The sequence below is a fragment of the Homarus americanus genome, unplaced genomic scaffold (assembly GCF_018991925.1).
Source record: "Homarus americanus isolate GMGI-L3 unplaced genomic scaffold, GMGI_Hamer_2.0 scaffold824, whole genome shotgun sequence".
Lineage (NCBI taxonomy): Eukaryota > Metazoa > Arthropoda > Malacostraca > Decapoda > Nephropidae > Homarus > Homarus americanus.
Genome location: NW_024719328.1, coordinates 2159719 through 2175747, shown reverse-complemented (window position 1 = coordinate 2175747; position 16029 = coordinate 2159719). Strand labels below are relative to the sequence as shown.

Below are 16029 nucleotides of genomic sequence, written 5' to 3'. Positions count from 1 at the left end.
AAGTTCTTCACAACTGGGCTTCACACTTCGAAAATATACAATCAGCACACTACCAGTGCCACCCCTTAGTCTTTTTCACTCTATATTGACTGCAATAATTCCACAATACTTGAACACCAATATCTTCAGATGCAGACGTACTGACAGGCTAATTGCCAAGGTGTCGCGGCACGACAGTGACCATGAGTTTCTTGATTGTTGGTGTGCACGTTCAAAATATTCAATCACTCTCTTAACAGACAGGGGCCTCATTTTACGTCTGAGATGTTCAAGCTGTATGTCTGATGGCAGGTGTTCATGAGACACTTGAGCGCCCTTATCATCCCTGTAGCTGAGCCCAGGTGGGAGAGACAAAATCAGTTAATGGACAACTGCGTGCCTATAAATTAACATTGATTTGTGGTCGAGATGGTGCTACATCTGATTTAGTCACAATACGACAGGGTGCAATTTCCCAGGTGGTATTCAGAAAAATAAATGATGAGCAACCTGACTCGTCACCAGACCTGAGTAATGCGGAGGTAAGGACGTTTGTCACGAGAAAAGTTGAAGGATCAGAAACGCTACGTTCAGCAAAAAGAGAAAGTAGCGTGCAGGAAAGGAGAAACAAGAAGATGCAGTCAACATCTGAATAGCAGAGGTAGGGGACAGAAGAAGATGGCCTTTATCAGTCACATCCGCTACTCGCATCATCAAGGTACTGAGAGAAGGATGATGGTCGTACCAATGATATTCCCGAAAGTGACTTACCCGGGCAAGTCAAAGTGCGTTACCATGATGAGCTGAGAATGAATTGTAAGACTGTACTCCTGGGAGAATCTCACCCCTGAGCAATTGTCTGGATCTCTGAATTCAGACGAAAAAAGTCAGGCCAAGTTGACGACTCTAAAATAAGTTTCCATCAGGCGTCAAGTGTCAACTACAGGTTGATCCAAGTCAAAGGCGGTAAGAATTCGATCATGTGGAATGTTGGGACGAATTCAACTGATGACGAGAGCTGAGCTGAGGAAATGAGGAGAGGAAGGAGACCAGGACCATTGATGGGGTTGAGATGTGAGTGTGAGGAGATTTTGTATTGTACTATTATAACCATATTATACTGTAAGTGCATTACATACCGTTAATATACTAAGATGTGTGCAGTTGAAAGAGTGGTTTGGTTTTCAATGAAAGATGTAAAAAAGATGAACAGCCTTGGAAATTTGTTTACTTTGTGTATTTACGAATTAGATTGGTTCAATGCCGTATCTAATATTTTGTAATCATGTAATAATATGTATTTATGCAATACTTATACAGACAAGTTTATTAATTTTCACCAGAGAAGATGTATTGTTCTACATGGGAGACGTTCTCTCCTCTTGCCGAATTATATGTAGATGTTATATCAGACAATGATTGTAATCTTGTTTCATCCATTCACATCCTGCATTTCTTTTTATAAATTTATTCACCACCATTTAGAGAATACTATGTTTCTTCATGAATGGAGGAAGAGCCTAATTGTGAGATTAAGATTGATAATTAAATCAGTTGGGCCAGAAGGCCATGCAGTGTCAATGTCGGAATTTAATGACAGAATATAATAGCCAATTGTTATAAACTAGTATTCCCAGTCGAACTCCAATTGTATAGTATAAAATAGTTTTTTGGATGTTTTCTCACATTGTGTTTGTATTAAATGTCCATTCAACTATCAGCCAGAGGTAACAAGCAGTGCTCACATATCTCTGTCTGTTAATCAAGCTGTTATTTCAGAACGTGAGTCTGATTAATGGGTCTAGGAGTTGAGCACTGCTGCAAGAGGAAGGTTATTCAGTAGTGGCCGTTAAGTGCCCAGTCTTAAGTTAGTTGTTTCTAGCAGTTGCTGGATTGTCTCCTTGGTTGTTCGGACTGTCAGCTGGTTTTGGGTGGCGCCAGTTGCCAGCCAGTCAGGACAATTGTTCTCTGACAAAATCAGAGAGGATCAATGTAACCTTGACATAAAAGCAGTAGAACTGCCCGTTTACGATGTCAGGTACAGTATATGGATGATGCAAAACCAACATAATTCAGTATGTTTACAAATTGCTGTTGAAAGAAAATAAAAGATCAGTGGATTACAAAGTGGTTTGTTAACATGAATAGTAAATCATCAATAACTTTGCTGCCATGTCACATATAAATCCATTTTCTAATTAGAAGAATATTTAACAAGGTGAACGAAAACCTCTCAGATCTTTCTTGTGTAGAGCTAACAAGACAGGATCAGCACAGTGTAACTTGTAGACAAAAAATATTCCAAGAGAAGAGAATTTGAATTAAATGTGCTAATAAAGTTATTGGAAATGAATATCACGTTATTCCAGAGTGTAATAATATAAGATATAAAGGGAAAGAGAAGCAAGTATGTACCAATATTTATATAAATTCAAAATTAATGCAACAGATAATGAATGAACCATCCATAACCTGCTGTGATAGGAAGTTTGTAATAGATACAGTATGCATATGTGATACAGTGCTGTAGTTCATACTGTATATAAGGCGAATGACTTAAATTATTATAATTTTTTAATATTAATGTATTGTAAATTGCAATTTTGATATGTGGAAGCCAGATAAGGAGCTGTGCTCATGCTTGTAAGAGTTCGAGCCAAATAAATTTGTTTGCAGAGTATGTCTGTCTGTCTGTATCGTACAACAATGTAACCAATTGTAACTCACCCCTAACTAACCCAACCAAATCCAACTGTCGGTTCAAAAGACAGGTGACATTATTGTTCAGCCAAGAAACAAGGCACAGAGTCACCACCTGGGTGAGTTATAATTAACATCAACAGGTTGTAGCAACAAAGCAATCTCAACACAGAGGATATATCAGAACAGGGAGGCACTCAGTGTCGGACAGAGTCACTAGTGTGCTCAGACAGGGAGGCACTAGTGGTAAAACAAAAGGAGGCACTCAGTGTGCCAGACAGGGAGGTACTCAGTGTGTCGGGACAGGAGGCACTCAGTGTGTTAGGGACAGGAGGTACTAGTGTGTCGGACAGGGAGGCACTAGTGTGTTAAACAGAGCCACTCACAGTGTAAGCAAACAAGGAGGCACTCTCAGTGTAAGCAAACAGAGGTACCAGCAAAGAGACAGGGAAGCACTTCAGTGTAATGGACAGGAGGCACTTCAGTGTGTCAGACAGGAAACTTAAGTGTGTTAAACAAGGAGGCACTCTGAGTGTTAAAACAAGGAGGGCACTCAGTGTGTCGGACAGAGCATTTAGTGTGTCAGACAGGAGGCACCTCAGTGTGTAAAACAGGGAGGCACTCAGTGTGTTAAACAAGGAGGCACTCAGTGTGCCAGACAGGAGGCACTAGTGTAAAACAGGAGGCAACCAGTGTGTCAAACAGGAGGCACTCAGTGTGTTAAACAGGGAGGCACTCAGTGTGCCAGACAGGAAGTACCTCAGTGTGTTAAACAGGAGGCATTCAGTGTGTCAGGCAGGGAAGCACTCTGCATATTAAACAGGGAAGTACTCAGTGTGTTAAACAGGGAAGCACTCCAGTATGTTAAAACAGGAGGCACTCAGTGTGTTAAACAGGAGGCACTCAGTGTGTTAAAACAGAAGCACTCAGTATGTTAAACAGGGAAGCACTCAGTGTGTTAAACAGGGAAGCACTCAGTATGTTAAACAGGGAGGCACTCAGTGTGTTAAACAGGAGAACTCAGTGTGTTAAACAGGGTGGCACCAGTGTGTCAGGCAGGAGGCACTCAGTGTGTTAAACAGGAGGCACTCAGTGTGTTAAACAGGGAGGAACTCAGTGTGTTAAAACAGGGACACTCTGTGTGTCAGGCAGGAAGTACCCAGTGTAATAAACAGGAGGCACTCAGCAGTGTTCAAACAGAGGCACTCAGTGTGGCAAGTTAAACAGGAGGCACTCAGTGCAGCAAACAGGAAGCACTCAGTGTGTTAAACAGGGAGGCACTCAGTGTGTTAAACAGGGAGGAACTCAGTGTGTTAAACAGGAGGCACTGTAAGCAAACTCAGGGAGGCACTCTTAAAACAGGGAAGCACTCAGTAAGCAACAGGAAGTACTCAGTAGAAGCTAAACAGGAGGCACTAGTGTGTTAAACAGGAGGCACTCAGTGTGTCAGGCAGGAAGTACTCAGTGTGTTAAACAGGGAGGCACTCATGTGTTAAATAAGCACCAGAATGTTAAAACAGGGAGGCACTCAGTGAAACAGGAGGCAAGCATTCAGTGTGTTAAAACAGGGAAGCACTCAGTGTTAAACAGGGAAGCACTCTAGTGTAAAACAGGAAGCACTCAGGCAAAACAGAAGCACTTGTGTATGGGCAAACAGGGAGGCACTCAGTGTGTCAGGCAGGGAGTAAACAGTGTGTCAGGCAGGGAGGCAAATTAGAGTGACAGGGAGGCACCCAGTGTAAGCCAAGTAGGGAGCCACCAGTGTGTCAGACAGGGAGGACTCAGTGTGTAAGGGGTAGGGGCAAACAAAAGCAGGGCAGGGAGGCACTAGTGTGTCAGACAGGGATGAGGGGAGGCACTAAAGCAGAGATAAAGAGGGACACTCAGTGTGTCAGACAGGGTGAGAGAGACATCAGTAACAGACAAGGGTGAGGGAGGCACTCAGATGACAAGAGGGAGGCACTCACTGTGTCAGACAGTAGGCACCCAGAACACAGGGTGAGGGAGGCACTCAGTGGTCAGACAGGGAGGGAGGCACTCACGTGCAGACAGGGGCAGGGAGGCACCACTGTGTCGGTGTGAGGGAGGAAACGTGTGTCGGGGACATGGGTGAGGGAGGCACTCAGTGTGTCAGACAGGGAGGAGGCACCAGAGTCAGACAGGGATGAGAGAGGCAACAGGGGACAGGGGTGAGGGGAGGCACTCAGTGTAAGCGGGGACATAGGGAGGGGAGGCACTAGTGTGTCAGACAGGGGGTGAGGGGAGGCACCTAGTGTGTCAGACATAGGGGAGGGAGGCACTCAACAAACAGGGGTGGGGAGGCACTCAGTAAGTCAGACAGGTGAGGAGACACTCAGGTGTCAGACATGGGTGAGGGAGGCACTCACTGTGTCAGACAGGGTGAGGAGGCACTCAGTGTGTCAGACAGGTGAGGGAGGCACTCACTGTGTCAGACAGGGTGAGGAGGCACTCAGTGTGTCAGACAGGGGTGAGGAGGCACTCAGGACATGGTGAGGGAGCACTGTGTGTCAGACAGGGGTAAGGAGGCACTCACTGTGTCAGACAGGGGTGAGGGAGGGGCACCAGTGTGTCAGACAGGGGTAGGGAGGCACACACAGTGTGAGGGAGTACTCAGTGTGTCAGACAGGGGTGAGAGACAATTAAAATACAGACAGGGTGAGAGGCACCAGTGTGTCAGACAGGGAGGGAGGCACTCAGTGTGTCAGACAGTAGGAGGCACCCAAAGTCAGACAGGGTGAGGGAGGCACTCATGTGTCAGACAGGGGTGAGGGACACCACTGTGTCAGACAGGTGGGGAGGCACTCACTGTGTCAGACAGGGGAGGGGAGGCACTACTGTGTCAGACAGGGGTGAGGGAGGCACTACTGTGTCAGACAGGGGTGAGGGAGGCACTCAGTGTGTCAGACAGGGGTGAGGGAGGCCTGTGTGTCACAGGGGGAGGGAGGCACCACTGTGTCAGACAGGGGTAGGGAAATCAGTGTGTCAGACAGGGGTGAGGGAGGCACTCAGTGTGTCAGACAGGGGTGAGGGAGGCACTGTGTCAGACAGGGGTGAGGGAGGCACTTACTGTGTCAGACAGGGGAGGGAGGGGTATCAGTGTAAGCCAGACAGGGGTGAGGGAGGCACTACTGTGTCAGACAGGGGTAGGGAGGGCCTACTGTGTCAGACAGGGTGAGAGGCACTACTGTGTCAGACAGGGGTGAGGAGGCACTCATTGTGACAGACAGGGTGAGGGGAGGGCACCACTGTGTCAGACAGGGGTGAGGGAGGCACTCAGTGTGTCAGACAGGGGTGAGGGAGGCACTCAGTGTGTCAGACAGGGGGAGGGGAGGCACCACTGTGTCAGACAGGGGTGAGAGGCACTCACTGTGTCAGACAGGGGTGAGGAGGCACTACTGGGACAGGGGTGAGGGAGCACTACTGTGTCAGAGGTGAGGAGCACTCAGTGTGTCAGACAGGGGTGAGGGGAGGCCCACTGTGTGTGACAGGGTGAGAGGCACGCAAAGGGACAGGTGAGGGGAGGCACTACTGTAAGTCAGACAGGGGTGAGGGGAGGCACTCGTGTGTGCAGACAGGGGTGAGGGAGGCACTTAAAGGCAAGAAGGGAGGCACCTCACTGTGTCAGACACAGGTGAGGGAGGCACTCATGTGTCAGACAGGGTGAGGGAGGCACTCACTGTGTCAGACAGGGTGAGGGAGGCACCACTGTGTCAGACAGGGGGAGGGGAGGCACTCACTGTGTCAGACAGGGGTGAGGGAGGCACTCACTGTGTCAGACAGGGGTGAGGGAGGCACTCACTGTGTAGACAGGGTGAGGGGAGGCACTCACTGTGTCAGACAGGGGTGAGGAGGCACTCACTGTGTCAGACAGGGGTGAGGGAGGCACAAAGCGACAGGGAGGGAGGTACTAGTGTGTCAGGACAGGGGTGAGGGAGGCACTACTGTGTCAGACAGGGGTGAGGGAGGCATTCACTGTGTCAGACAGGGGTGAGGAGGCACTACTGTGTCAGACAGGGGTGAGGAGGCACTCACTGTGTCAGACAGGGGTGAGGGAGGCACTACTGTGTCAGACAGGGTGAGGGAGACCACTGTGTCAGACAGGGTGAGGGAGGCACCACTGTGTCAGACAGGGGTGAGGGAGGGCACCACTGTGTCAGACAGGGTGAGGGAGGCACCACTGTGTCAGACAGGGTGAGGGAGGCATCACTGTGTCAGACAGGGTGAGGGAGGCACTACTGTGTCAGACAGGGGTGAGGAGGGCACTCACTGTGTCAGACAGGGGTGAGGAGGCACTACTGTGCTGACAGGGGTGGAGGGAGGCACTACTGCAGCAGATGGGTGAGGGGAGGCACCCACTGTGTCAGACAGGGGTGAGGGAGGCACCCACTGTGTCAGACAGGGGTGAGGGAGGCACCCACTGTGTCAGACAGGGGTGAGGGGAGGCACTCACTGTGTCAGACAGGGGTGAGGGAGGCACTCAGTGTGTCAGACAGGGGTGAGGGAGGCACTCAGTGTGTCAGACATGGGGAGAGGCACTCACTGTGTCAGACAGGGGTGAGGGAGGCCTCAGTGTGTCAGACAGGGGTGAGGGAGGCACTCAGTGTGTCAGACATGGGGAGGGAGGCACTCACTGTGTCAGACAGGGGTGAGGGAGGCACTCACTGTGTCAGACAGAGTGAGGCACTCAGTGTGTCAGACAGGGGTGAGGAGGCACTCACTGTGTCAGACAGGGGTGAGGAGGAGCACTCAGTGTCAGACAGGGTGAGGGAGGCACTCAGTGTGTCAGACAGGGGTGAGGAGGCACTCTGTGTCAGACAGGGTGAGAGCCTCCTGTGTCAGACAGGGGTGAGGAGGCACTCAGTGTGTCAGACAGAGAGTGAGGCACTCACTGTGTCAGACAGGGTGAGGAGGCACTCAGTGTGTCAGACAGGGGTGAGGAGGCACTCACGTGTCAGACAGGGGTGAGGCACACCTGTCAGACAGGGGTGAGGGAGGCCTCAGTGTGTCAGACAGGGGTGAGGGAGGCACTCCTGTGTCAGATCAAGGGGTGAGAGAGCACCCATAGGTCAGACACAGGGGTGAGGGAGGCACTCACTGTGTCAGACGGGGTGAGGGAGGCACTCACTGAGATCAGACAAGGGTGAGGAGAGCCTCACTGTGTCAGACAGGGGTGAGGAGGCACTCAGTGTGTCAGACAGGGGTGAGGGAGCACTCACTGTGTCAGACAGGGGTGGGAGGCACTCAGTGTGTCAGACAGTGAGGTGTGGTGGGAGGCACTCACTGTGTGTCAGACAGGGGTGAGGGAGGCACTCATGTGTCAGACAGGGGTGAGAGGCACTCACTGTGTCAGACAGGGTGAGGAGGCCTCAGTGTCAGACAGGGGTGAGGCACCCACTGTGTCAGACAGGGTGAGGAGACACTCACTGTGTCAGACAGGGGTGAGGAGGCACCCACTGTGTCAGACAGGGGTGGGGAGGCCTCACTGTTCAGACAGGGGTGGGGAGGCACTCACTGTGTCAGACAGGGGTGAGGAGGCACCCTGTGTTAGACAGGGGTGAGGAGGCCTGTGTCAGACAGGGTGAGGCACTCCTGTGTCAGACAGGTGGGGAGGCACACTGTGTCAGACAGGGGAGGGGGCACTCACTGTGTCAGACTGGGGGTGAGGCACCCTGTGAGACAGGGGTGAGGAGGCACTCCTATGTCAGACAGGGGTGAGGAGGCACTCACTGTGTCAGACAGGGGTGGGGAGGCACTCACTGTGTCAGACAGGGGTGGGAGGCACCTGTGTTAGGTGCAGGGTGAGAGAGGCACTCACTGTGTCAGACAGGGGTGAGGAGGCACTCACTGTGTCAGACCAGGGGTGAGAGGCACTCACTGTGTCAGAGGGGTGAGGGAGGCCTCCTGTGTCAGACAGGGGTGAGGAGGCACTCACTGTGTGCAGACAGGGGTGAGGCACTCACTGTGTCAGACAGGGGTGAGGAGGCACCCACTGTGTCAGACAGGGGTGGGGAGACCTCACTGTGTGTCAGACAGGGGAGGGAGAGGCACTCCTGTGTCAGACAAGGTGAGGGAGGCACACCCACTGTGTTGAACAGGGGAGTGGGGAGGCACTCATGTGTCAGACGGGGGTGAGGAGGCACTCACTGTGTCAGACAGGGGTGAGGAGGCACTCACTGTGTCAGACACAGGGGGTGAGGCACTCACTGTGTCAGACAGGGGTGAGGAGGCTCACTGTGTTGGACAGGGGTGGGGAGGCACTCAGTGTGTTAGACAGGGATGGAGGAGGCCTCAGTGTGTCAGACAGGGGTGGGGCACCACTGTAGACAGGGGTGAGGAGGCACTCAGTGTGTTAGACAGGGATGGGAGGCACTCAGTGTGTGGAACCAAGGGTGGGGAGGCACTCACTGTGTTAGACAGGGATGAGGGAGGCACTCAGTGTGTCAGACATGGGTGAGGGAGCACCCACTGTGTCAGACAAGGGGTGAGGGGAGACACCTCAATGTGTTCATAGAGGAGGTCGGGGAGAGTACTCAGTGTACTCAGAGGGGTCGGGGTGAGGCACTCAGTGTGTCAGAGATGGTCGGGGTGAGAGACACTTACCGAAGGGCAGAAGAAAACTAACACAGAAGACGATCATAGTGGTTGAAGGGTCCATCACTCTTGTCAGCTGGTGAGCGTCTTCATCTGTAACACAACAACAACAACCGGTTCAGTTTTTTGTTATAATAATGTGTGTTAAGTTATAATAATGTGTGTTAAGTTATAATAATGTGTGTTAAGTTATAGTAATGTGAGTTAAGTTATAATAATGTGTGTTAAGTTATAATAATGTGTGTTAAGTTATAATAATGTGTGTTAAGTTATAATAATGTGTGTTAAGTTATAATAATGTGTGTTAAGTTATAATAATGTGTGTTAAGTTATAATAATGTGTGTTAGTTATAATAATGTGTTAAGTTATAATAATGTGAGTTGTTTATAATAATGTGAGTTATTATAGTAATGTGTTGTTATAATAATGGTGTGGTTATAGTAATGTGTGATATAATAATGTGTGTTGTTATAATAATGGTTGAGTTATAATAATGTGTTGGTTATAATAATGTGTGTTAATTATAATAATGTGTGTTAAGTTATAATAATGTGAGTTAAATATAGTGTGTGTTGAAGTTCATAATAATGTGAGTTAAGTTATAATAATGTGTGTTAGATTATATAATAATGTGTGTTGGTTATAATAATGTGTGTTAAGTTATAATAAGTGTGTTAAGTTATAATAATGTGTGTTAAGTTATAATAATGTGAGTTAGAGTTATAATAATGTGTGTGTGTTATAATAATGTGTTAAGTTATAATAATGTGTTAAGTTATAATAATGTGTTGATTATAATAATGTGTGTTAAGTTATAATAATGTGTGTTAAGTTATAATAATGTGTGTTAAGTTATAATAATGTGAATTAAGTTATAATAATGTGTGTTAAGTTATAATAATGTGTGTTAAGTTATAATAATGTGTGTTAAGTTATAATAATCAGAGTTAAGTTCTAATAATGTGTGTTAAGTTATAATAATGTGTGTTAAGTTATAATAATGTGTTAAGTTATAATAATGTGTGTTAAGTTATAATAATGTGTTAAGTTATAATAATGTGTGTTAAGTTATAATAATGTGTGTTAAGTTATAATAATGTGTGTTAAGTTATAATAATGTGTGTTAAGTTATAATAATGTGTGTTAAGTTATAATAATGTGTGTTAAGTTATAATAATGTGTGTTAAGTTATAATAATGTGTGTTAAGTTATAATAATGTGTGTTAAGTTATAATAATGTGTGTTAAGTTATAATAATGTGTGTTAAGTTATATAATAATGTGTTAAAGTTATAATAATGTGAGTTAAGTTATAGTAATGTGTGTTAAGTTATAATAATGTGTGTTAAGTTATAATAATGTGTGTTAAGTTATAGTAATGTCAGCCTAGCCTCTGTGCTGTTCCTCCCGGGTCCATTATCAAGTTCCTGTGCCGGTTAGAAGGATACTTGCTCGACTGTGAAGATGTTGAAGGCACCAATTTACCACCTGTGCCGTGTTGATATATAATTTCCACGCTTGACATCTAGTGTCTACACTCCCAACATTTGTTCCGACCGGCAGTCCGACACTTCCAAACCGCATTTTTATGCTGCTCTGTACTGTCTTCATGCTGAGTATCAGTGTAAATACGTGTAAATAGACATCTTTTGTTACCAATATCCATAATCTTGTTCAATATCCTTGGTGAAAGCGAAAGTGTTCCACCTGACAGTAATCTTTAACAGAACCAGAGTTAAAATCTAAACCCTCGACACTGTTGTGATATGGTGTGTTATGTTGTGTTATGGTGTGTTATGTTGTGATATGGTGTGTTATGCTGTGATATAGTGTGTTATGCTGTGATATGGTGTATGTTATGATTTGGTGTGTTATGTTGTGATTTGGTGTGTTATGGTGTGATATGGTGTGTTATGTTGTGTTATGGTGTGTTATGTTGTGATATGGTGTGTTATGTTATGATATGGTGTGTTATGCTGTGATATGGAGTGTTATGTTGTGATATGGTGTGTTATGCTGTGATATGGTGTGTTATGTTGTGATATGGTGTGTTATGTTGTGATATGGTGTGTTATGTTGTGATATGGAGTGTGATGTTGTGATATGGTGTGTTATGTTGTGATATGGTGTGTTATGGTGTGATATGGGTGTTATGTTGTGATATGGTGTGTTATGTTGTGTTATGGTGTGTTATGTTGTGATATGGTGTGTTATGTTATGATATGGTGTGTTATGCTGTGATATGGTGTGTTATGTTGTGATATGGTGTGTTATGTTGTGATATGGTGTGTTATGTTGTGATATGGAGTGTGATGTTGTGATATGGTGTGTTATGTTGTGATATGGTGTGTTATGCTGTGATATGGTGTGTTATGTTGTGATATGGAGTGTGATGTTGTGATATGGTGTTTTATGTTGTGATATGGTGTTATGTTGTGATATGGTGTGTTATGTTATGATATGGTGTGTTATGCTGTGATATGGTGTGTTATGTTATGATTTGGTGTGTTATGTTGTGATATGGTGTGTTATGCTGTGATATGGATTGTTATGTTGTGATATGGTGTGTTAGCTTGTGATATGGTGTGTTATGTTGTGATATGGTGTGTTATGCTGTGATATGGTGTGTTATGTTGTCATATGGTGTGTTATGCTGTGATATGGTGTTATGTTGTGATATGGTGTGTTATGTTATGATAAGGTGTGTTATGTTGTGATATGGTGTGTTATGTTGTGATATGGTGTGTTATGCTGTGATATGGTGTGTTATGCTGTGATATGGAGTGTTATGTTGTGATATGGTGTGTTATGCTGTGATATGGTGTGTTATGTTATGATATGGTGTGTTATGTTGTGATATTGGTGTGTTATGTTATGATATGGTGTGTTATGTTATGATAAGGTGTGTTATGCTGTGATATGGTGTGTTATGCTGTGATATGGTGTGTTATGTTGTGATATGGTGTGTTATGTTATGATAAGGTGTGACATGTTATGTCATGTAATGGTAAGATTATTTTTATTATAAATGGCTTTCAACATATCTGCAGTTTTTCTGGAGCCGCCAACATGCTTTCCATTTTCAAATTTTAAAATAGACACTATTAAAGCATTTATTATTAAGCTGTATAGGGTGATAAAGTAAGCGGCTAAGCCTTCGGTACACAAGAAGGCAGCATGGGCCGTACTGCATTCCACGGCCTTCATTTCTCCAAATTGTAAACTTAGGTGTGCAACTGTGCATATACAGCTGGGTGAACTGGGAGTGCCTGGTGATCGAACCTTCGACTTATGGAACAATAGGCGATAACTTTATTCACTCGTTCGCCGCACTCCTAATAAGTATATGTTAACGATCAGAAAATCGGTTATGGTCGAAAATGTGACCCTAATACTTGAGGAAAACTAGAATGTATACACAAATCAACTCAGGCAGAAGCAGCTACCCTCCTCTGCAGTTCCACACACACTTCCCAAACCCGGGTGAGATGGATGCAAAGCTGATTTGGAAACCATTCACCGTAAATGTGAGCTCTCCCGGCTGGCGTACTGAAGGAATCTTTAAAGTTGGCGCGAGATGCATGTGAAATTTTCCCTTTGTCAAGTGTTGGTCCAAAAGATGTGAATCTCATCCTACTACGGCTGATGTGGCCGTGAAGACTCTATTGAGTTCCCCTTGACGAGGATTACCTTCACTCTTCTCTGGGTGATGTGACCGTGAAGACCCTATTGAGTTCCCAAGACGAGGATTACCTTCTCCCTTTTCTGGGTGATGTGACCGTGAAGACCCTATTGAGTTCCCAAGACGAGGATTACCTTCTCCCTTTTCTGGGTGATGTGACCGTGAAGACCCTATTGAGTTCCCAAGACGACGATTATCTTCACCCTTCTCCGACAACCATATATCACGCTTTAAAGTCCTCCAGGTCTCTACGCTCGAGGCTCAGATTAACCTCCCACGCCCCGTCTAAACATGCCCCCACAACTAAGGCTCGTCAGAAACTGACAATACCATAATGTGGAATTTTCAAATAATTGCAATTAACCAAGTTTTGTATCTATTTTTATAAAATATATAATTATTGAATTGTCTCTTTCAGAAGATTAATCATGTACTGGGGTGACCGAGCAATCATGTACTGGGGTGACCGAGCAATCATGTACTGGGGTGACCGAGCAATCATGTACTGGGGTGATCGATCAATCATGTACTGGGGTGATCGATCAATCATGTGCTGGGATGACCGACCAATCATGTATTGGGGTGACCGACCAATCATGTACTGGGGTGACCGACCAATCATGTGCTGGGGTGACCGACCAATCATGTACTGGGGTGACCAACCAATCATGTACTGGGGTGACCGACCAATCATGTGCTGGGGTGACCGACCAATCATGTGCTGGGGTGACCAACAAATCATGTACTGGGGTGACCGACCAATCATGTACTAGGGTGACCGACCAATCATGTACTAGGGTGACCGACCAATCATGTACTAGGGGTTTCGGCGTCTCGCTCCCCTCTCTACCATGTGCAGGGCTTCCCTTGGTGCCACCATCCCTGTACTTCTCACCATGTACAAGTCCTTTGTTCGTTCCTGTGTCGACTACGCCGCCCCTGCCCTCATCAACATTAGTAGGACTGCTGTCAACCGTCTCGAAGTTATCCAGAGGAAAGCTGCTCGTATCATCCTTGGGGCTCCTCAGTGGACACGCTCTTCTTTTCTATATACCGAACTTGGTCTTTCCCCCTTACAGGATCGTGTCCAGGAGTTTTACCTAAAAACTGCCGTTTCCATTCTACGGGATCCTCGGGGCAACTATGTTCAAGCCAACTTGACTCCTTCTGTCCGAGGCCGACCTCCATCTAGAAGACAGTGGCGAGGGTCACTCATCCGAGCCCTTCAGGAGCACGACCTCCTGCCTGATATTGTTGTCACCCCTGCTGTTGGTTCGTCTCCTTCTCCCTGGCTGGATTTCCAACCTGAAGTGATTGCCCTCGGTTTACCGCTCCCGAAATCCCAAGTGAACCCTGTTATTCTCTGCAAATACCACCTCTCCAGGATCGCCCACTGGTCCCCAGGTAGGGTCGTCCTGTACACTGATGATTCTGTTGACCCCGCTACAGGTAGGGCCGGGGCTGGTGTCTACATCTCCCGTCCTGATGCCCCTGAGCCTATCAAAGTTTCTCTCAGAGTTTCTGACTGGGCATCCTCCACTCAGGATAAACTAATAGCCCTCCTTGCTGCCCTTCTCGCTGAGGAAGAAGCAGTTGGTTTCTGCCCCTTGCTTGTCTGCTGCGATTCCAGGTCTGCTCTCGACGGGATCGCATTTGGATCAGGGGAAAATAAGGACCTCATCCTCTGAATACGAGGGTAACATCCACACTTCAGGATGCAAGCCGTCCTGTGACATTCCTATGGATACCCAGTCATGTCGGTATCTTGGGGAATGAGGCAGCAGATGGCCTTGCCAAAACTGGCTGCAACAAGGCCACACCTGACTACGTTGTTCCCGGAACACTTTTACAGCTTAGGACCCAAATTCGCCGCAAACAAAGAGAAGCTCGGGAAGCAGCCATCCCCTGGATTCCCCGCCCACCTGGTACGATGTCTTCCATAAACTTCCTGACTTCTCGTATGTCTATGGGAAAGGGTCGCGGAAGAGGGACGTGATTGCTGCCCGTATCATCATTGGGTATGACCTTGCTTGGGAGATTGGTATCCCCGCATCCCCTGAGCAACGCTCTTGTGTATTATGTCCTAAGATGTCCCCACACACAACGCTTCCGTGACGCCTGCTGGACCACCACTCCACGACCCCCTGACGGAGACACGATGATCCTCCCCATACTGGCCAGATATTATGTAAATAACATTGATTACGTGTTAAAGGAAATATCCTTCCTTCCTTAGGCTTTAGTAAGCCCCTTTATAATATTTATACTGTATATACTTGCCAGATGCTTCTGGTGATATTGTACAGGGGTACCTAGTGACAGCACTAGGATCCCGCTTCCTCTATTAAGGAATAAACAATTGAAATTGAAAAACTGAAAAATGTACTGGGGTGACCGACCAATCATGTACTAGTGTGACCGACCAATCATGTACTAGGGTGACCGACCAATCATGTACTAGTGTGACCGACCAATCATGTACTAGGGTGACCGACCAATCATGTACTAGGGTGACCGACCAATCAACCACCAACAACACACAGGTACGACCAATCATAGTGACGACCAACATATATGACCGACATGACCATACTAGGGTGACCGACCAATCATGTACTAGGGTGACTGACCAATCATGTACTGGGGTGACCGACCAATCATGTTCTAGGGTGACCGACCAATCATATAGACCACCAACAAACACCAAATCATGTACTGGGGTGACGACCAACAGTACTAGTGAACAATAAGGTGACCGACCAATCATGTACTAGGGTGACCGACCAATCATGTACTGGGGGTGACTGACCAATCATGTTCTAGGGTGACCGACCAATCATGTAATTAGGGTGACTGACCAATCTGATGTACTAGGGTGACCGACCAATCATGTACTGGGGTGACTGACTAACTATGTACTGGCAGAATCCGAATCATAGCCTGGGGTGGCTGACCAATCATGCAATTAGTGACTGACCAATCATGTACTGGGGTGACTGACCAATCATGTACTGGGGTGACTGACCAATCATGTACTAGGGTGACTGACCAATCAT

General features: G+C 46.8%; 1 protein-coding gene across 1 annotated transcript in view; it reads right to left on the bottom strand.

The window, feature by feature from the left end:
• LOC121860012 (neurotrimin-like) overlaps positions 1-9388 on the bottom strand; it is an 87736-nt gene extending 78348 nt beyond the window's left edge. The window contains exon 1 of the mRNA XM_042357028.1: positions 9301-9388. Within this exon, the coding sequence (XP_042212962.1) occupies positions 9301-9355 (55 nt within the window). The 5' untranslated portion in view covers positions 9356-9388. The remainder of the gene's footprint in view (positions 1-9300) is intronic.
• Between the last annotated feature and the right edge of the window lie 6641 nt (positions 9389-16029).